At 42.4% G+C, this 21,976-nt stretch overlaps 1 protein-coding gene across 1 annotated transcript in view; it reads left to right on the top strand.

The window, feature by feature from the left end:
• Nucleotides 1–8,296: 8,296 nt before the first annotated feature.
• LOC311307249 (immunoglobulin-like and fibronectin type III domain-containing protein 1) overlaps nucleotides 8,297–21,976 on the top strand; it is a gene marked incomplete at both ends in the record, with an annotated part of 33,002 nt that continues 19,322 nt past the window's right edge. Inside the window, 11 exons of the mRNA XM_084436046.1 lie at nucleotides 8,297–8,342; nucleotides 11,188–11,310; nucleotides 11,503–11,642; nucleotides 11,732–11,831; nucleotides 11,942–11,986; nucleotides 12,140–12,185; nucleotides 12,863–13,052; nucleotides 13,215–13,328; nucleotides 15,687–15,849; nucleotides 16,011–16,283; nucleotides 16,590–17,342. Of these exons, the coding sequence (XP_084292172.1) occupies nucleotides 8,297–8,342; nucleotides 11,188–11,310; nucleotides 11,503–11,642; nucleotides 11,732–11,831; nucleotides 11,942–11,986; nucleotides 12,140–12,185; nucleotides 12,863–13,052; nucleotides 13,215–13,328; nucleotides 15,687–15,849; nucleotides 16,011–16,283; nucleotides 16,590–17,342 (1,993 nt within the window). The remainder of the gene's footprint in view (nucleotides 8,343–11,187; nucleotides 11,311–11,502; nucleotides 11,643–11,731; nucleotides 11,832–11,941; nucleotides 11,987–12,139; nucleotides 12,186–12,862; nucleotides 13,053–13,214; nucleotides 13,329–15,686; nucleotides 15,850–16,010; nucleotides 16,284–16,589; nucleotides 17,343–21,976) is intronic.

The following is a 21,976-nucleotide window of genomic DNA, read 5'->3' as shown; positions in this document are numbered from 1 at the left end:
GGGTTTGAATCCGGCCTATGCCCTTTGCTGCATGTCTTCCGCGTGCTCTCTCTCTCTCCCACCTTTCCTGTCTGTCATCTACACTGTCCTATATAATAAAGCAGAAATGCCTTAAAAATATATATATAAAAAAAAGAAGAAAACAAACAATGAGAACAACAGGGTTGTGGGGGGAGTTGGCAGGGACGGGGGCCCTCTACACGCCCAGGGGCCCATATTTTCATGATCCATCTATGACTGTATCTTACACATAATGACAAGTAATCACTACTGAGGCCTTGCATCCTGTTATTCTGAGATACCAAAACACTGATTAAAGAGTGTTGTCTTTCACTTCACCTGATAGCCCAACATGGGAAAGCAGATCACTGGAGCAGTAAGGGGAATCTTTGTGAGCGAGAATAGACACAATAAATGTCAGTATTACAATTACAGCCCCCCCATGGCCTGCTTTATTGCCTACTGCATGCCAGCTGCCCTTGGCCCCATGTGATTTATAGTTGTCTAAGGTGCATCAGGCACACGAGAAGGCTGCTGCGGTTTCAGAGATATCAGGGCTCTGAATCAGTATGCCCCATATGGCAACAATGAACAGGTGATAGCATACAGGTACAATACAACACAAAGAGATGGCACCACATTACACATTGTAAACAGAGTTATTACACGTCAGCAGAGATGAAGCCATACAGTCTATTTACAGGGCATTGTCTTACAACGGAGCCATTGCACTGATTTGACATGAGACAATGATTTACAAACACTTCATTTTACATTGATCCATAACCTGGACATATGACAAATACAGTAAGCCTACTTTAAAAAGTAGTGGGGGCATCTTTTCAAATGCTTTCACATTACACATTCAATTGCTTTCACACACATTTCACATTATTTGGGGCGACAAGACAAAAACTAGAAAGTACATTTCCTGGAGAAAATGTGAGGTGGGCTAGCTAATGCAGCTGTATGTGACAGCAACTGCTAGTACTACTACGGACCAGGCAATCTCCATGCACCCACCGGCGAAGACCGTGTGTCTCTAGTCCACTCAGTGGCTGAATTGTGGGGTCCGTGGCGTGGACAGTGGGGTGGTGGCAAGACTCCGCCCCCTCAGGTCAGAGCTGGTCAGGGGCAGTGCAATAACCTCTGGCCAATCTCCATGCACCCACCAGCGAAGACTGTGTGTCTATAGCCCACTCAGGGGCTGAGTTGTGGGGCCCGTGGCGTGGATAGCGGCGTGGTGGTGAGACTCCACCCCCTCAGGTCAGAGCCAGTTGGGGACAGTACAGTGACCTCCGGGCAATTTCCATGCATCCACCATTGAAGATTGTGTGCCTCTAGCCCACTCAGGGGCTGAAAAGTGGGTTCTGTGGCATGAATAGTGGTGTGGTGGCGAGGCTCCGCCCCTTTTGGTCATAGCCAGTCAGGGACTGTGTACTCCTCTCCGGGCTACCCACCGGCCCCCACCAGTGAAGATCATATCGTCTCTATTCCACTTTGGCTGAGTTCTGTGCTACCACATTAGTTATAAAAGGGTGCCTGTACCTTTACGAGAGGCTGCACATGCACACAAATTCAAAAAAAGCAACAGCTGCCACCACTCTAATCCCAACTGACACTCTGATCCTAGACATGGTCTGCTTCAGACAGCTCTATCGCTAAAACTATAAATGTTACAGCTTATATATTGACACCATAGGAATCATGAGAACTTGCAGAACATTTCTATGTATAATATGTCCGTATAGCTTAAACACTGTAGGCATGGCAACAAGTTAGAAAAAGGGTAAAAATGCAAAATTAGCAGCTCAAACGTTAGTGCGGCACCATATGTTTCAATGGGGAGCGCAGTTGCTGAACAAATCGTCATACCTTAAAAACGGTAAGTAACAGCTTAGATACTTACATTGTACGAATCAGCACAGTTGTGTGAACGTTTTGATGTATAATATGTGTATGAGCTGTTAAAACTGTAGGCATGGCGACAAGTTAGAAAAAGGGTAAAAATTCAAAATTAGCAGCTCAAAAGTTAGAGCGCGGCACCATACATTTCAATGCGGATCGTAGTTGCCAAACAAATCGTCATACCGTGAAAACTATAAGTCACAACGCTTAGATACTTACATTGTACGAATCAGCACAGTTGTGTGAATGTTTTGATGTGTAATATGTGTGCTTGAGCTTTCAAAACTGTAGGAGTGCCAGCAGTTTGTGTGAAGTAGCAGTATGTGTGAATATTCCACCAGCAGTTTCAATGGCACAAAAATTACTATTAAAAGTTAAATTACTAAAAAACTATAAAAAATATAAAAAATCTGATGGATCTGTTAAAGAGCTAAACATCGTGAACATTTAAAAGTTTGAATGACGTTTCTAGCACAAAGTATGAAGAAGAAGTTAAGGAGACAAAAACTGGGGAGAACTAGAATAAGAAAGAAAGAAAGAAAGAAAGAAAGAAAGAAAGAAAGAAAGAAAGAAAGAAAGAAAGAAAGAAAGAAAGAAATAGTGGGAATATCACAAGTTGGGCTAGCTTCTGCAAGCTAGCCCACCTAAAAAATGTTAGGGCGGTTAGAATCACAATGAAATGCTTATATTGGCAAATATAAATGTAAAGGGCATTATCAATAAAGTGTATTATTATTATTATTATTATTATTGTTATTTCTATTATTATCATTACTATTATTAAGAATTCAAAATAAACCTAAGTGAAACTTATTTGAACACAATAATATAATTGAATTGACCAAACAGATTAATTATTTATTATATGAATTGGTGTATAAGCTACTACAGTACATCATTACACGTGACCTTTCTGCAGCTTATGATTTCATGCTGTATGCTCAAAAATAGCTGCTGGTTTATTCATGTGGCCTTGAATTGTGGCCTTAGAAGGTTCACTCTGCATAGTCGGCCTGCGCAGAGTGATAAATCTGGTCCCCACAGGGGACTGCCCCCTCACCCCGCATACCAGGTCCAGAGGAATGGACAAACTTGTTTACTCAACCTCTCAATATATCACCCTGGGGCTTGTCTGTTCAAACATTTATTATCTACACTCCAAAGACTGATTCAGCCCTTTTGCTAGTATTTCTGGAAGTTTAGAGGGATTTGTCCACAGCCACTGCCCTCAAGTGATGACTTTAGGCGGAAGAAGACTTTTGAAGATTAAGGGTGTGTCCTGACCACACTTTTTGACAGATTGTCAATGTTGTGGACGCTGAATCAACTTTGTTTGTTTCTACAGCCCTTAGTCATGTTACACTGGAACAGTCCCTCTGAATGAGGGAGCCAATGTTTGCAATGTGAATTAACCGATTTCTTTTCATTTGACCTGATATGACTTCCTCCGTGTCATTGTGACTGTCATTCTGAGTAAGCAGAATGTCAGTGACATAAAGCTGACGTTAAGCTGGGCCATGTGTGTAAATGGGGAAGTGGGGGGGGACTAGCTGTCTCGTTAACACCTACTATAGCGGCACCTGGTTTACCACGCCAGGAATGATCGCAATGTGGCATGACATTTCAGCAATGTGGAAAAGGATAGGCTAAAGGGGATTAATTCCTAATCCAGGAGGTTTATGTGGAATCATGCCAGGTCAGAATCCACTTCAGTTCCATTAGAGGGCACCGTAGATTATGTCTGTCCTTCTGGAATCATCCGTTTTTTTTAAGGTGTTGTTTGAAATTGTTCAGATCTCAGGCTAACTATCAGGTGCATATGTTTGTGTCATGTCTGGGTGATTTCCAAGGAGATAGCTCACTATCAGTGTGGCAGAATGGTTTACTAAGAGAGGTGGTAATTAGAGGCTGTGTGTGTGTGTGTGTGTGTGTGTGTGTGTGTGTGTGTGTGTGTGTGTGTGTGTGTGTGTGTGTGTGTGTGTGTGTGTGTGTGTGTGTGTGTGTGTGTGTGTGAGAGGGAGAGAGAGAGTGTTTGGACGATGATCAAGAAGTCAATGATATCACGAACAGAAATGTTCAGTACCATGGAGAGGATTGAGTATAAACCTGTTCCCTTCAGATATGTGGTGTCAGCAGTGGAAATGTTTCACCAGCTGCAAAAACAAAGTTTCAGATACCACTCCCAATCTGATCAGGAGGATCATAACAGTTGTTAGCTCTCCTGCTTAGCTGTATTAGCTTCACATCACAACACAACACCATTTTACAGTACTCAGTTCTGGGAGGTTAAACATAGGCAGCTATAACCAGTGTTCACAGATCTTAGGGATAGACTGATTATTGGCCAGGCCGATACTTTCGGCCGATATTCAGCATTTTTACGATTATTGTTATTATTATTATTTTTTATCCAATTGCTGATTAAATTAATTAATTTTTAAAATGCTCTACTTTGTCTCTGATGCAGCTGACTGAAAAAAAAAGTTTATTCAGTTCCATATACATTTGCGGTAGCAGTGCATAGCATAATAAAAACACATGGTCAGTGTCCAGGCCTGTGGCATCAGCAGTGTGAGGCAGGACCTACAGTACAGTAGAAGAATGCCATCGTTGCACTAGCTGCCGCTGAGCACGCTAGCACTCTGAGATTTTTAAATGAAAAGTGTGTAACAAATAAAATGTATTATTATTATTTATTTATTTTATTTATATTATTATTATTATTAGTAGTAGTAGTAGTAGTAGTAGTAGTCGTATTATTGCCGCAACTCTGGATAATGGCTTATCTTACAAATGCAATCCTTTTCCCCTTTAACCCCTAGGGCTCTTCTTTACTCCCCAAGGAAGAACAACTGTCTCAGAATGCCACAATGCCATGTCCTTTATGATGTAATACCATGTAACATGATGAGTGATGAAAGTGGCTCCTTCATGCCCGCTAATGACCAAACAGACAGACATGAAAGCTACAGCACCACCAAGGTCAACACCAGACACCTTTTGTGTTTGTCATTCATGGCAAGTGAGAGCGACGCGGTGGCGCAGTACTTAGTACTGTCGCCTCACAGCAAGAAGGTCCAAGAACAGATGCTCTTCAGTCCGGTCCCTGACCAGGACTTGGACTGAGCACTTGGACTTTGCGCCACTGACAAGGCTGCCCACTGCTCCTGGAGGAGGATAGCTTGGATCGGAAAATGTAGAGGACAAATTCCACCGTTGACCCCTGAAGTTGCATGTGTGTTGTGTGTTGTGTGCTGTGTCGCCACTCATCTGTGTGTACTTGTGTATGTCACTGCTGTGTGGTTTATTAAAGACCCCTGAGGTCTATTAATTATTTATTTTTATTATTAGTAGTAGTAGTATTATTATTATTATTATTATTATTAGTTATTATTATTATTAGTAGTAGTAGTATTATTGTTATTGTTATTCGTATTATTGTCATTATTATTATTATTAGTAGTAGTATCTTTATTATTATTATTATTGTTGTTGTTGTTATTATTAAGAACACAACTTTGCCTTATTACCAATTAACTAATCTAGCATAATCCTCCTTAGATGGCCAATTTAATGATTAAAAAACCCCCACAGACAATCAAGTCCATGAAAGGCAATCAATAAAAACAGATACATGACTGATTTGTTGACATTCCCTGTAACATTATATACAGTACAACAACAATAATTCCACTTTGGACTATAAGGATGCAGTAACACAAATCCAGCCCCTAATTGCTGGATAGCACAGTCGGGTTCTGTCAGATACCATCCTTATGCCCTTAGATTTTTAAAATGAGAACACACCAATCATTTCTTGTCATCAAATGTTTCAGGAAAGATGGCTAGACTGTCATCGGTAATTATCACAGTGGGAGAAAAACCTGTGTCACCCCGCTCTCTCTCCTTCACTTAACTCACCAGCCCCACCGTGGCTCAAACTCTAACCCCCCCCCCACACACACACACTTCCCTCCCTCCCTCCTTCCCTCCCCCTCTGAGGATCCATTTGCCTAAATACAGGAGTCTCCCCTTCATGGTCACTGTGTCTAGTTATACGAGCTGGCCGGCAGCAAAGTCAAGCTGATTTCTCCTGAGAATTTACTATCCAGCAACACCTTGAACCTTGACAGGCAACAGGTAAGTCTCTGGTACCTGACCTCTCTGTCATCTACAGCTCATTGTGTTGGGTCAAAATGGGAATGTGATGCCTGTGATGCTGATGGGAACCGAAGGCAAACTAAAATGTTTGGCTCCCTACCCTAGTTTGAAGGTATGATTATAAAGAGTTTGAATGGTATAGGCTACTGGGTGGAAGGGCAGGGTGCAGTTAGCCTCACTTGCAAGGATTTTTGGCAATGCCTGAGGCATTCATTATCCCCTCAACAGGTTCAGAATAAGAAACAGACGGACCACGGTTGGGAATGCAATGCCAACATCTGCCCCTATTGCCCCAATCTAAAGCAGTTTTGTTTAAAACAGTTGGCTACACCATTGTTTGTATGAGCTTCCACCAACTGTTATATGACAAAACTATAACTGTCGACCGGTCAACATCAAATGTCATAGCTGCATAGGTGCAGCAATGAAAATCAGTGTTTAGATCTGATGTCTACTGTTTCTACTGTTAAACTATTCCCTCTCTTAATCATTCATCTCATCAGATTATTCTTCTTGATTAATGTTTACCTCACCTGCTTAAAACAAGGACATGGGACACAAGGCCCAGCTTCGGTTTCAGACAGATGGAACCCGTGGTCTTGCACCAGGTCAGGAGATGTCATGTCAATAAAGTATGAAGTCATTGTAGCGCAGGGTCACTGCTAACTATAGCTAGCGTAGAGATGTGTGTGCCATGCCAATGCACACGCAGACGTAGGCGACTGAGGAGCGTGACGGGAAGAGAATGCTCCGGAACGCACGGCCTCTCAACGGCCGTGCCAGACAGTCACACATTTCAGTTCAAAATAAAAATGGTCTTTCACTTCCTGCTGCGCTGTTAAACTAAATCTCTGGCATGTATATATATATATATATATATATATATATATATATATATATATATATATTTATGTTTTTTGTTTTTTTTTACAGTATATGTCATCATGATGTCATCATATTTCTTTATTGAGTGCAGAACATGCACACAACATGGGCATGAGGAATGCTTTCCTACAGTAGATGTATATGCATGGAGGTATATTTGACAACTGAAAATCATTTTTGACATTGCTTTTTCTATCTGCCATACTGGTTCAAGTTGAACCCACTGATTTGCACAATTGTCTGTGGAAGCACGGCCTTAGTTTTATGAGGTCACCTGTCAACGACAGTATCACTCAGCCATAGGGTTGGGAGATTAATTGCACTAAATCCTTTAACTCCCGGATTATTAAGTGTTTATTGACAGTTTTGGATGGCCATATCAAAAAAATGTGAAACATTTTGCACTATTTTCTATTTATAGTTACTATTATAATACTGAGTATCATACTCAGATAAACAGAAACACTTACACACTTGTACAAGCCCACCCCCAGTGGACACAGAGAGATGAAAGAGAGACACAGAGCTCACATGCAACCCAAAAGTAAGTGTTTTCATCTCATGGATTGAACAGGTGACATTGGGTGTCCTGAACATGCGTCACTGTCACAAGCAGTGTCACTACAGTATCTGTCACAGGAGAAGGGCATCAGTCTTAAGGATTCTTGCAAAAGCCCCATCCATCACACACCCCATTTAATGGATAAGTTCCTACAGTATCTTGTTCACACAGAGCATGTCATTATGGTCCTCAAGGGACTGACCTATGGCTGTGCAACACAACTTTTGAGGCACATGAAATCAATCACAGTTGTCAGTCACTGTTTCTTGCCCTTTTGATAAAAAAAAGACTAATTTACTGCAATGCAGCTGTGTTTGTTTTATCTGAGAGTTTGTTTTTCTCTTCAAGAAGTAGGCGACTACTGTGACCCTTCCACCCAGCACCTACTGTAACTTGTATTGGGTATAAATAAAGGTTTGCAATGAAATGAAATGAAATGCTTTAGCTCTAGGTTAAGCTTTTAGACACTTAGTAAGGAGATGCACTTATGAGCGAGTAGGCTGGTAGTAATCTACACTTGACTATACATTAAGTGCAATGTAAGTGAATTTGGAAGTGTCTACTAAATGACTGTAATGTACTGTATGTTTGGTCAAATAAAAATAATAGTTATTGTTAGTAACTCACACTCCAGCTGAGCGAGTAAAAAAAATAAATAATGATTGTAAACATGGCTCAGTGAATCTAGTAAAATAATATTGACAAAAAGGTAATAATATTAAATGTACATGTTCTACTTACAGAAAACCCTCTGGACTTTTGGAATAGATACGTTCCAACATGTGGAAGAAGGCGAAGGTCACAGACCAAACGGCCGCCGGCCAAGGTAGACAGTCATCACCCCAGACATTCCTTATTCCCTCAGCAGGTTCAGGAAAACAAGCAGAAGATGGACCTCGGTTGGGAATGCAATCGCCCCAATCTTAGAATGAAAGTAGTAATGTGACCATAAGAACTGTTGCAATGGTCTTATGAAAGCCAGCAAATACATTTCCAGTAAAAAAAGTATTTAAGCCACACGTGAAATCAAACAAAATGTAATGGAACAAAAGCATTCCATAACCTTCTGGCATAAAACAGCAGTGCATTCTACTATATTCTCAATGAATGATTTGAAGACACCTTTTTGTCCCTGGACAGGAGACACCATATCATGAAAAAGTTGCTGTATTTTGATTTGATTGATTGATATACAATTCATGACAGTTTAGGTCTTGAGAGTTTGACAAACTTTTTTTTCTTTTTATCATATTATTTTCTTTCATAGCTTTGTTATTGCTCTCTCCGATGAGGATACTGTGCTCAGACCATGTGAACCACCAGACAAACTAGTAATCAATTTGGCCTGTCTTTACTCCTTGCCTTCTTTCAAGTCATGATCGGTATTAGCAGCAAGCACCAGACACAACGAAATGCAGAAGACTAGTTGAAGAGATAAACTAAATTAATTATCGACATTGCTGATCTCCAGGAGAGCGCTCCCAGAATAACCTCACGTCACGTTTCCATTTGCTATCAGACACGGAATGAAAGATGTCAGCGCTGACTATAATACTGCAAATGGAGCTGTCTCAAGAAGGAAGAGGATGGTGGAATAGAAAGAATGTCACTGATCTGACTAACTATATGTGCTTCCTGTGGGTACTGTCATTCTGTCTTTAAAGGCCGGGTGGGTGATTTGGCTCAGAGGAACTGATGAAGGCCATGAGATGCCGAAACATGTTGGTTGCTTTTTGTTCGATCATGAACTAGCCACTTATTAAAGCTTTTTAATCTGGGGAAGAGTGCCTTGGACTAGTTGCTTTTTTAATGAACTTTTAAATTTTGTAATATTTTTGTTGCAATTATCTTTACATCCAGACAGAAATCAATAAAATGTTCTGAGACGAAAAAAAAGAAAAGAAAAAACAGTGGAAGTTGCAGGACTGTAATAAGTCCAATCATTTTGAGGTACCACCTTGAAATTATTGGAAGGCCTACCTGCCTTTCAACCTATCTACCTGCATATAGCTAAACTCACACCGCCAGGCTCTCCTCGGGGGGTGCCTGGTTTCTATTCACTGTTCAGTGATTGGTTTCTGGTCTAGAGCCTGCTGGGATCCTGTCTAGAGCCTGCCTACTCAAAAACTGGATCTGGTTTGTGCCCCGGTGTTATCGTTACCCCACACAATGACGAATCGAGCAACCTAGTCTCGCCAGTGGCTACGAGTTAGAATAAAACATGGACCAAATATTCAAAGACGTTATTGAAGAAACCTGCCACATCTTTTTTGAAGCATGGCACGTCTTTGGACAGGGCAGGGGGATCCGGATCTGCTTAAACCGGAAACCACAACTGCAAAGCGAATAGGCCCCAGGGTGGCCTATAGCATGTGTTATTTGTTTTATTCCAGTTTGGAGGAGTGGCTTCGGAGGGAGGCCTGAAGGGAGGGGCGGGCATTTTGTTGGTTGTGTTTTTCCAAATCTAGTTTATTCTTCCTGGTTTCTCCAAAATCGCCTACCCTGCCTTTAATAGCTGTCCATGAATGACAAATGTGTTCTACAGCACTTCAGCACAGTTCAGTACAGTAATTGTAAGTCTATACCTGTGTGCCCCTGTGTTGTCCCCATTATGCTCAGTTCAGTCAAGAAACTCAGTTTTACCATTTGTTACTGGCAATGTACTGTATTTAAACTTGGCATACTGTATGTGGCTCTGCTCAAGGGGAGTTCTCCCCAATATAGGTAAGAATCAGTTATGCATGACAGCAATAGCCTACATACAGTAACACCAGTGAGCAGGGAGCACATACAGTAACCCCCGTGTGCGGGTAATAGAACGTAGAGCAGAGAACAAGTGGTTGTGGTGGTGGGCAGCAGCAATAATGGCACATACAGCAAACACATGACACCAGGTTCAACCACTAACACTCAACAGCACAGTTGAGTGTTAGTGATTGGTGCGCTGCTCGATACACAGCCAACTGGCTGTCAGCTGCCGAGGTTGCTTATAATAGTTCCCTGACTGAACTGGTTTCACTCCATTTAATCGATTTAACTGTGTTCAAATTCAAGTTCAAGTAGGTTTATTTTAATGTGTGTCCTATGTGTCCCCCATGTTGAAATCACTCCTGTCTTTTTAGACACTGTATGCATGATAACTGTCATCTCCTCTTGCCATCCTGTCAAAGCAGTAGGCCTCAGCCATACCTTTGGCAGGAAGGTGGTTCCCCTCCTCCTGTGCCCTTTCCTGTGATGTGATTCACCCGTCCTCCTCAGGATACATTTTTCCCCTCCGTAATCTTCCACACAAGTTTACAAAAAAGTCACCTTGATAGGCTATCTTCAATACACAAGACAGATACTGGTCCCCCAGTCTCATGTTACCTGAAACTGAAATTGAATGAATCTTATGTTAGAGTCTACAGCCAAAGCACCATCTCTACCACAGACCATGACTGACACCTGCTGGTAGAGATGAAGAATGCACTGTAGCCACACAGACAGCAAACAAGGCTATGCAGGACCATACAGCAGATGAATAGAATGTGTTAAATCATTTAAGAAATATAAAACCATGTTACTGGTTACTAGTGTATTGAATTATGACTAAACCATATACAGTAGTTGGATTCATGTTCTGCTTGTTGCCATTCCTTGGTTGACTACCTCTCTATCCGTATTTGGTATAGTTGGCATCAAGAAGAAATCCAAGGTTCCTGGGGTCATGATCACACAGTATGTAGAGGAGATACCAGAGGGGAAGAGCCACCCAGACTTCATACGTAAACCTATAGCTTTAACCATCCAAGAGGGTGAGTATCCCTGTATTGTCCTCCTAGTTGTTTGTACACATTGTTTGTACACGACAGGAGGGAGAAATGAAAAGAACGCATCTCCTGGATCATAATTGACTCTGGCATAACCCACAAACTTATAGCTGTATGATTCATGAAAAGATGCTGGTAGATTGCTGAACATCGTTGCTTGTTGTGAATCTCCTCCAGGGAAGTTGGCCATTTTCAAAGCCAGGGTGAACGGGAATCCCAAACCGGAGGTCACATGGATTCGCGCCAATGGGGACATGTCAGACAAGGGAAGATATCAAAGTGTTTTTGATGAAGCTTCTGGCGAATACCATTTAGAGGTTAGTGTCAGTTTGTCAACATTGCACTGATTGTGTGGCAACATTATACAACATTCTTGCACTTAAACCATTTTATTTGTATTTGCAAGATGCCTAAAGTGTCTAGTGACCAGGCAGACACATACAAATGCTATGCTTCCAATGAGTATGGAAAGGCTATCTGCACTGCGACCCTGAACATCATAGAGTGTAAGGCTCAGAATGCTCTTTGACTGTGGACTGAATGCTTGTTTCTTAACACTGATACACTCACTTAGTCGAATGACATTTCCGTGCTAATCTTCATTGTTTTTTGTTAGTTGGATTCAAGAAAAAAAAGGCTATGGAGGAGTTATTCGACACCTGTGAGTATTTAGGCTCCCTACTGACATTGGCATCTCACAATGAGAAAACTTTTGTATGAATGTGACAACACTCACAGTACCATATCCTAAGGTTGGATCATATAGTATATCAATGAACCATCCACTGAAATTGAGTTTCTGTTACATCTTTAGCAGAGCCAACAGACCCAGCAGAGTTCAGGAAGATGCTGAGGAAAAGGTACCCTAGGATTAATGATGCCCCAGTCTGGCTCAACAGATCTACAGTAGGTTTTTGAGATAAGCCTCTCATTGGTGCCGCTCAATTCCAGCAGAGCCAATCAGATTGGGGAAGCCCTGAAGGGTAAAAAAAAAAAAATGCTTAGCGCCAATAATGTATGGAAGCCATGAAGAGTAAAACAAAAAAAAAAACATGCTTAGAGCTAATAATGTATGGAAGCCCTGAAGGGTAAAAAAAAACAGCATGCTTAGCGCTACGAATGTACGGAAGCCCTGAAGGGTAAAAAACAACACACTTCAAATGCATCTGTAACTTTATTTTGTAGCAATGTTTGTTTTAACTTTTGGAAATTGTGGAAACAACTGATTACAATGAATGTAATCATTCATTTTTTATTTCATTAATTTAATTTTAAAATGCTGTTGTTGTTGTTGTTGTTGTTGTTGTTGATGTTGTTGTTGTTGCTGTTGTTGTTTTGTTGATATCACAGCTGGATTATTTAAATTATATTAGTATTCATTTTTAAAATATCACCATTATTGCAAAACTCGTATATCGTATCACGGCACCCCTACATAACATACCTCACTGGCCAGAGGCTGATTAGAGACGTGATGAGAGACATTTTTGTTTGGTTCATATCCCTAACCTGCACGTATCTGCAATGTGTAAACCAGAGCTGGGGTGGACAAAAAAGATGAGAAGCTAGGAGAAGGAGGAATCGATGAGAGGTTCTGGGAGGTCATCGTGAGTGCAGACAGGAAGGACTACGAGCGCATCTGCATGGAGCACGGTGTCAAAGACCTCCGTGTGATCCTCAAGAAAATAGAAGTTAAGAAACAAGAGAGAGTGGAGGAGCAGTCCAAGGTTTGATAATTGGCCCCTTGGCACCATGTGTCGGTTGTCTTGTGCCATCATGCTAATTAGCCCATCACCTTATTTCTATGTTTCTTTCATTTTTATCTTAATTTCTTTCCATTCTTCTCTTTCCATCCATTTTCTCCTGGAACCGGACATCCTCCCGCTCAGTACGTTGAGTATATCAGTAACCTGAAACATATCGATATGAAAGGAGACAACACCGCCACCTTTGAGATTGAGATGGAGCTCAAAGATCCATCCAGTAGAATTTTACTCTACAAGGTGAGACATCTATACTTTATTGCAGAAGCTAATCACTGAATCTGTCCATACTCCACATTAGGCATACCCGTTTCAGCAAACAGGAAAACATGATGTTTCAATGTTTCACAAATGAGAGACCACCCACATATCTACCAAACATACAGTATAATTCATTGTATTCTATGGTTCAAGATGTGTAACTGTATTTCCCATGATCAGTCATTATGACACATGCTGCACAAGTTCAAAAATCACATTCAGTAAGAGGTTTATGAGCAATCTCTGCGGCCCACTATGCATTAGAGGATGAAATTATCAACTGGCGCTATAGTGTTCTGAACATTTCAGTATTTTTGTGAATGAGGGGCATGGTTTTCCTTCTCTCCTAAGTACCACCATTCATTCTATATGAGTAAAGCATGGCCGGCTTCAAACAGCTGTCTCAAGAAGCATAAATGTTACAGCTGATACTTATATGATGATAAATCTTGCGATGCTCTCAGACACATCATCATTGATGTTTCCCGGGATTATAGGGTGTTTCTAGTCTCGAAATATCAGACCCCCTCGCCCAGGCGACCTAGCCGGGGCTGATCAGACCCTGACTTGTGTCTGAGTAGCACAACTCCACGGTATGGTACGGTCATCCTTCTTAGCCACAACCATCTTGAGGCCTTATCTGCTCCCTCAGTGCTGTGCTTGATAGCCTGCTTTTGTAGACACCTGTAATACTGAGGAGGTGGGATGCCTTGCAGAGGGATCGGCCAGCAAATCCTCTACAGCTAAGGTAGGCACCATGTCTTCCACCCTTGTCTGCGGCAATTATCCACCAACTATGAGTATTTGGCTGCTTTATTCTTTTCAGTCGCTGCCTCCATTTGGTCCCCCCAGGGGACTGTGAGCTCCAAAATAACCAGCTGTCTTGTTGTTTCTGACGACAGGATTATGTCTGGTCTCAGTGTGGCTGTTGCGATGGTGTCTTGGAACCAAAGTTGTTTTCCCAGGTCAACCTTCAGTTGCTAGTCGCCGGTTGTTGTTAGGAGTCCTGTTGCCTCTCCAACTTTGACGAATGGGATGGTGTCTTGCTGGTTTCTGATATTTGACACAGCACTACCATGGCTGAGCAGATGGAATCAGCGACCGTCTTCAAAACCTGGTAGTGGCGCCAACTATAGCGATTGTCTCCCAAGGCTTTTGGGCAGCAGCTGCGGATGTGCTCGAGAGTAACAGGCCTGGAACACAGGGGACATGCAGGGGTCTCAGCTACAGTATGCTCCAGCAGTGAAGGTTCAATGGAGTTGGGGGCATGTCGTAGACTGATTGGACTAGGAACTTGAGGCACTGGAGCTCAGCTCTCCATAAGTCAGACCAAGGCCCCTTGTTGTCGCATCCCCACTGCTCTGGTGGCGCACTCCTCCATGCCAGCTCTCACTTCCTGCTGCAGCAGCTAGTGTCTGGCTGTACCTCTGCAGCTGGCCAGGTCAGGAGGTGCTGATGTGATGCTCCCCAGTCTAGCTCTTCCGGACGCTATACTGTACCTGTCCTACCAGCATCATGTGCCGAAGCCGGAACTCAGCCTGCCACACAGCAGCCTGGGCACCCCACTTCCTCCTGGTTTTGACCTCAATTATTAGGTATTTACACTGTAAGAATCCTTGGAGGCAGATGAACATTTTGGAACATTATTATATATCCGTAGCTTAAAAAATGTAGGAGCAGTGACAAATTGTATTCCATTAAAATGATTGTTTGAATGTTCAGTTTTAGAGTGGTGGCAGTGGTGTAAATATCCACACATTTTGTAAACTACATCTCATGCACATTACAGTATACACCGAAATATTCACACGATTCCACTGATTCATACAATATGATTATTTATGCTGTGCGATTTATAGTTTTCAAGTTATGATAATTTATTTGACAACCATGCTCACCATTGAAACAAATAGTGCTCCTCTCTAGCTTTGAGTTGCTAATTTAGAACATACCTGTTTTCTAACTTGTCACCACTCGTACAGTTCTTGAGCTACACGGACATAATACTAAAAGGTTAATTTGATTCCCTGGATTCCTACAATGTAAATACCTAAGCTGTAGCACTTATACTTCTTGAGATAGAGCTGTCTGAAGCCAGCCATGCTTTCCTCATGCCTGCCCTCTAGTGCTGGTGTGCAATGGTATTGGTGAATCCTGATTAGTCCAAAACTCATGCTACGGACGGATGGACGGACGGACGGACACATGGACACACATGTCACGTATTGAAGCGGCTACACCGCTTAAAAAATAACATAACATAAGTTCAATTGAATGTGGTGCTGTATCTCGCCTATATGGCTGTTCCTGTACACACCTGTGAACTATTACCTCCAGGATGGTGTGATGATACCGTATAGTGAGGACATGGCAATGAAACACAGCTTGAAGTGTGTTGGAAAGAAGTTGGTCTTCACAGTCAAGGATCTCCGGCCAGAAGATGCTGGGCTGTATCAGTTAGATGTCGAGGAGGTCAATCTCTTCTCCACAGACTTCAAGGGTAAGCTCAAGAGAAATCAATTATCAGTTGTTGATTGTTCAGTTGTTCAGTCATTGCAAGTGCGCCAGTTGGTTGATGGGCCGGATTGCTAACACGTGTCCTCCTGTAGACATTTTCCGTTTCCATGTGGGCTTCACCCTGTGTTCACGGTGTGCTTGTAGCTCCCAAAGTGGACTTTGCCGCCAAGATCCAGGAGGTGAAAGCTCAGGAGAGAGAGGATGCCTTCTTCGAGTGCGTCCTGTCCCATCCGTTACGCAAGATCAATTGGTTGGGCAAGAATGTCCCCCTGGAGGATGGCGAGAAGTACTGCATCACCGTGTCAGAGGATAAGCTGGTGCACAGGCTGCTGATCAGGGACTGCATGCAGCTGGATAAAGGCATCTACACGGCTACGGCCGGCCTCACGTCCTGCAGCGCCTGGCTGATAGTGGAAGGTGAATGAGTTAAGGTGCCTGCACATTCCCCCAACCAACTCCAACCAACACCAACGTTGGATTGGTGTACCATTTTTGTTGGTGACTGTTGGTGTTGGTTGGATGGATTTTGTAGCTGAATTTTAAACGTTCAACATTCTAACAGCAACTGCCAAGTTTAGAATGTTGGGTGTTGGGAGTTGGTTGGGGCCATATGCAGGAACCTTTACACTGGGTGGATTTAAAAAGTAATCCAAAGGAGCCATATTGATACTGATCTTCATACACCCACTCGCTGATTCCCTTGTGTCGTGTTCACCCTTTCAGCTGGCGCGGACGCTGCATCCGCTGGTAAAAAGAAGGCCCGCAAAACGACCCAGGCTGGTGGGGCTGTTGACCTGGAGAAGCTGGCACAGGAGCAGCAGGCGAAGCTGCAGAAGGAGATGGAGGAGATGGAGGCTGCTAGACTGCGGAGGGAGAAAGAGGAGATGGAGGCTGCTAGACTGCAGAGGGAGAAGGAGGAGATGGAGGCTGCTAGACTGTGGAGGGAGAAGGAGGAGATGGAGGCTGGCATACGGCGGAAGGGGATGGAGATGGAGGCTGACAGACTACTGAGGGAGAAGGAGGAGATGGGGGCTGCCAGATCACAGAAGGAGAAGGAGGAGATGGAGGCTGCCAGGCTACGGAGGGAGAAGGAGGAGATGGGGGCTGCCAGATCACAGCAGGAGAAGGAGGAGATGGAGGCTGCCAGGCTTCGCAGGGAGAAGGAGGAGATGGAGGCTGCCAGACTGCGGAGGGAGAAGGAGGAGATGGAGGCGGGCAGACTGCGGACAGAGGAGGAGATGGAGGCTGCCAGGCTGCGGAGGGAGAAGGAGGAGATGGGGGCTGCCAGATCACAGAAGGAGAAGGAGGAGATGGAGGCTGCCAGACTACGTAGGGAGAAGGAGGAGATGGAGGCTGTTCGACTGCAGAAGGAGAAGGAGGAGATGGAGGCTGCCAAACTGCGGAGGGAGAAGGAGCAGTTGGAGGCTCAGAGCTCTGGCAGTGGGGCTGGGAGGAAGACTGATAATAGTGGGTTGGGTAAAGGCTCTGGAGCAGGAAGGGACACTTCTACAGAAAAAAGAACAGGAACAACCCTAACGTCACAACAACCTGGCATGTTTAAAAGTACAGATGGTGAGGGGGATGTATTGAAAAATTCTGCCACAGAAAAAACACCTGGAAAGGAAGACGGAAGTGAGAAAAAGAAACGTACGAAAACAGGTCCAGGGGTTCCTGCAAAAGGCATAGGTAAGATAACTCATCTCTTTGATAAACATCATGAAGGTTGCAGAATCTTAGCTATTATACTCATTCATAAAACACATACAAAATACTGAATGCAAAATAATATAAATGTCAATGCATAGAACTTGACATTCTTGATCATTTTGAAAATAATATTCAATTTCTGCATGTTTAATGTGAGTTTGCGGGAAGCCATACTGTAAAATCTGACACTTATATTAAGTAACCATGTGATATTTACTGTATGACATTATGATGGTGATTGACAATTTACACAACAACACTGATAGGATCATCAAAAAATGATGACATTGATCCAAATGAACAAGCAGGCGATGGAGTCAACTCTGGGCGTAGGGGACGTACTGGTCCTCTGGTCCCAGACACGGTCATTGGTAAGAGATGCACTGAAATAGCTGCTTTGGCTACTGCATGGAGACACTACCCCAAACAAACCACAAGATGGCTGCAGTCTGTGCAGTTGAAGTTCAGTGCTGTGTAGCAAACAGGAAATTGAGTCAAAAGCAATTAATCAAAATGCAGATTAATTTGCATATAGGCAATCACCATGGACAGTAAATATCTAATCTTGTGCATGGGAATATTACTGTTTGTTAATCTTGATTTTATCTTGAGAATTTTGTCTACTATGTTTGTGACTTGTCTAAGTCTGTTATGTGCTGTGTATTTTGGTAAGCAAAAAATCTTTGAATATTGACACTTTATACAACAACACTGATAGGATCATCAAAACACGATGGCATTGACCCAAATGAACAAGCAGGCGATGGAGTCAACTCTGGACGTAAGGGACGTACTGGTCCTCTGGTCCCAGACACGGTCATTGGTAAGAGATGCACTGAAATGGCTGCTTTGGCTACTGCATGGAGACACTACCCCAAACAAACCACAAGATGGCTGCAGTCTGTGCAGTTGAAGTTCAGTGCTGTGTTGCAAACAGGAAATTGAGTCAAAAGCAATTAATCAAAATGCAGATTAATTTGCATATAGACAATCACCATGGACAGTAAATATCTAATATTGTGCATGGGAATATTACTGTTTGTTAAACTTGATTTTATCTTAAGAATTGTGTCTACTATGTTTGTGACTTGTCTAAGTCTGTTATGTGCTGTATATTTTGGTAAGCAAAAAATCTTTGAATATTGACACTTTATACAACAACACTGATAGGATCATCAAAAAACGATGGCATTGACCCAAATGAACCAGCAGGCGATGGAGTCAACTCTGGACGTAAGGGACGTACTGGTCCTCTGGTCCCAGACACGGTCATTGGTAAGAGATGCACTGAAATGGCTGCTTTGGCTACTGCATGGAGACACTACCCCAAACAAACCACAAGATGGCTGCAGTCTGTGCAGTTGAAGTTCAGTGCTGTGTAGCAAACAGGAAATTGAGTCAAAAGCAATTAATCAAAATGCAGATTAATTTGCATATAGACAATCACCATGGACAGTAAATATCTAATATTGTGCATGGGAATATTACTGTTTGTTAAACTTGATTTTATCTTGAGAATTTTATCTACTATGTTTGTGACTTGTCTAAGTCTGTTATGTGCTGTGCATTTTGGTAAGCAAAAAATCTTTGAATATTGACACTTCATACAACAACACTGATAGGATCATCAAAAAAGGATGGCATTGACCCAAATGAACAAGCAGGCGATGGTGTCAACTCTGGACGTAAGGGACGTACTGGTCCTCTGGTCCCAGACACAGTCATTGGTAAGAGAGCCACTGAAATGGCTGCTTTGGCTACTGCATGGAAGCACTAATGTGATGGGTCAGATGGTTTCTTTAATCTGATGGGTCAGATGGTTTCTTTCACACAACCATCTGGGAACTCTCCGTTGGAAACTTTGGAAAAGGGCAGGCACCTTCAAAAATACTTGGCAGGTGATTCGATGAACCATCTATCACTGTCTATCACACGTTAACTTCAACCGCTCCTTGCTGTCACCACACCTAAACCAACCCTCATAGAACAATGATTGGCTTGGTCATTTTTTGACTGGGCCAATCAATATTTGGGGGGCCCAGACAGATCACTATGGAGCTTTTCCATACTGTTCTGCAGAGTGAAACAGAATGTGAGCTTGCGAGATCATTATGATCTCACTAGGCTATGATGACAACCCCAAACCACAAAATGGCTGCAGACTGCAGTTGAAGTTCAGTGCTGTGTAGCGAAGAGGAAATAGAGTCAAAAGCAACTAATAACCAATATGCAGATTAGATTAACCACATAGAAAATCGCCATGGACAGTAAATATCTAATGCATATGAATCAGACTATTTGTTAATCTTGATTCTCTCTTGAATTGTATGTACTGTATTGTTTGTGACTTGTCCACGTCTGTTATGTGCTGTGAATTTTGCTAAGCCAAAAATCTTACAATTGTCAAAATATCACTAGGGATTATGTTGATGATAGTGAAATTATGCTATTGACACTTTACACAACAACACTGATAGGATCATCAATAAACGATGGTATTGACCCAAAAGAACAAGCAGGCGATGGAGTCAACTCTGGGCGAAGGGGACGTACTGGTCCTCTGGTCCCAGGCACAGTCATTGGTAAGAGATGCACTGAAATGATTGTTTTGGTTACTGCATGGAAACACTAATCTGATGGGCCAGATGGCTTGTTTCACACAAACATCTAGGAACTCTCCGTTGGAAACTGTTTAGAAAAGGCCGGCACTTTCAAAAATACTTGGCAGCTGATTGGATGAACCATCTGTCTATCACTGTCTATAATGCGTTAACTTCAACCGCTCCTCGCAGTCGTCACACCTAAACCCGCCCTCATAGAACGATGATTGGCCTGGTCATTTTTTGATTGGCCTGGTCATCTCTATGGAGCTCTTCCAGTCTGATCTGCAGAGTGAAACAGAATGTGAGCTCGCAAGATCAGGATGGTCTCATGAGGCTATGGAGACACAACCCCAAACCCCAAAATGGTTTCAGTTTGTACAGTTAAAGTTCAGTGCTGTGTAGCAAACAGGAAATTGAGTCAAAAGCAATTAAAATCCCTGCATGCAGATTAAATTAAGCAAAAATAAAATCACCATGGACAGTAAATATGTAATGCGACTTCAACTTCAAAGAATTTCAATGTGACTATTTGTTCATCTTGATTCTCTCTCGAGAATTATGTATTTTGTTTGTGACGTCTGTTATGTGCTGTGCATTTTGTTAAGCAAAAGATCTTAGAATTGTCAAAATAATATCACTAGTGATTACATTTATGATAGGGAAGTTATGCTATTGACACTAACACAACAACACTGATAGGATCATCAATAAACGATGGCATTGGCCCAAACGAACAAGCAGGCGATGGAGTCAACTCTGGGCATAAGGGACATACTGGTCCTCTGTTCCCAGACACGGTCAATGGTAAGAGAGCTACTGAAATTGCTGCTTTGGCTACTGCATGGAGACACTACCCCATACAAACCACAATATGGCTGCCGTCTGTGCAGCTGAAGTTCAGTGCTGTGTAGCGAACAGGAAATTGATTCAAAAGCAGTTCATCGATCTGCAGATTAGATTAAGCATATAGACAATCGCCATGGACACAGTACATATCTAATGTCAGGCATGTGAATTTGTTAACGTTGATTCTCTCTCTCTCAAGAATTGTATCTACTACCTGTATGTTTGGACTTGTACGAGTTGCTTATACTGTATGCTGTTCATTTCTTGAAACAAAAAATTGTCATGATATTGACGCTTTACACAACAACACTGATAGCATCATCAAAACACGATGGCACTGACCGAAACGAACAAGCAGGTGATGGGGTCAACCACGGGCATGAGGGACATAGGCCTACTGGTCATCTGGTCCCAGATACGGTCATTGGTAAGAGACTAGCTGAGATGGCTGCTTTGACTACTGCATGGAGGCACCACCCGAAACCACAAAATGGCTTCCGTTTTTCAAATCTCTCTTATCTTAATGCTTGTACATGTTACTTTAGAATTGCTTTAAGACACAAATAGGACTCCCAACACATGATGAACAGGAAAAGAGTCGAAAGCAATTAACCAACATGCATATTAAATTAAGCATAGAAAAAATCACCATGTAAATGTCTGTCATGCGTGTGAATGTGATTTTTGTCGGTCTTGATCCTCTTGAGAAATTATGCCTACTATGGTGTGACTTGTCCAAGTCTGTTATGTGTAGTACACTATGTGATTTATGTTGTGTTTTCTATGTTTGATTGCAGTGTTTTTGATTGTTTTTGTCCCATTAACATGCATTTCTTGTACCGTTTCTTGTCATATGTACAGTACAGACCATCCTTGGTTGCTCTTCTTTGCTGTCTTGTTTTGTTGCTGTTTTCTTTTGTCTGACTAAGGTCAGAAAGCCCCACATTTATTTTG

This window comes from Borostomias antarcticus, assembly GCF_949987555.1.
Source record: "Borostomias antarcticus genome assembly, chromosome: 3".
Classification (NCBI taxonomy): domain Eukaryota; kingdom Metazoa; phylum Chordata; class Actinopteri; order Stomiiformes; family Stomiidae; genus Borostomias; species Borostomias antarcticus.
Note: the sequence above shows the minus strand (reverse complement) of the source record. Positions and strands in the feature narration are given on the sequence as shown.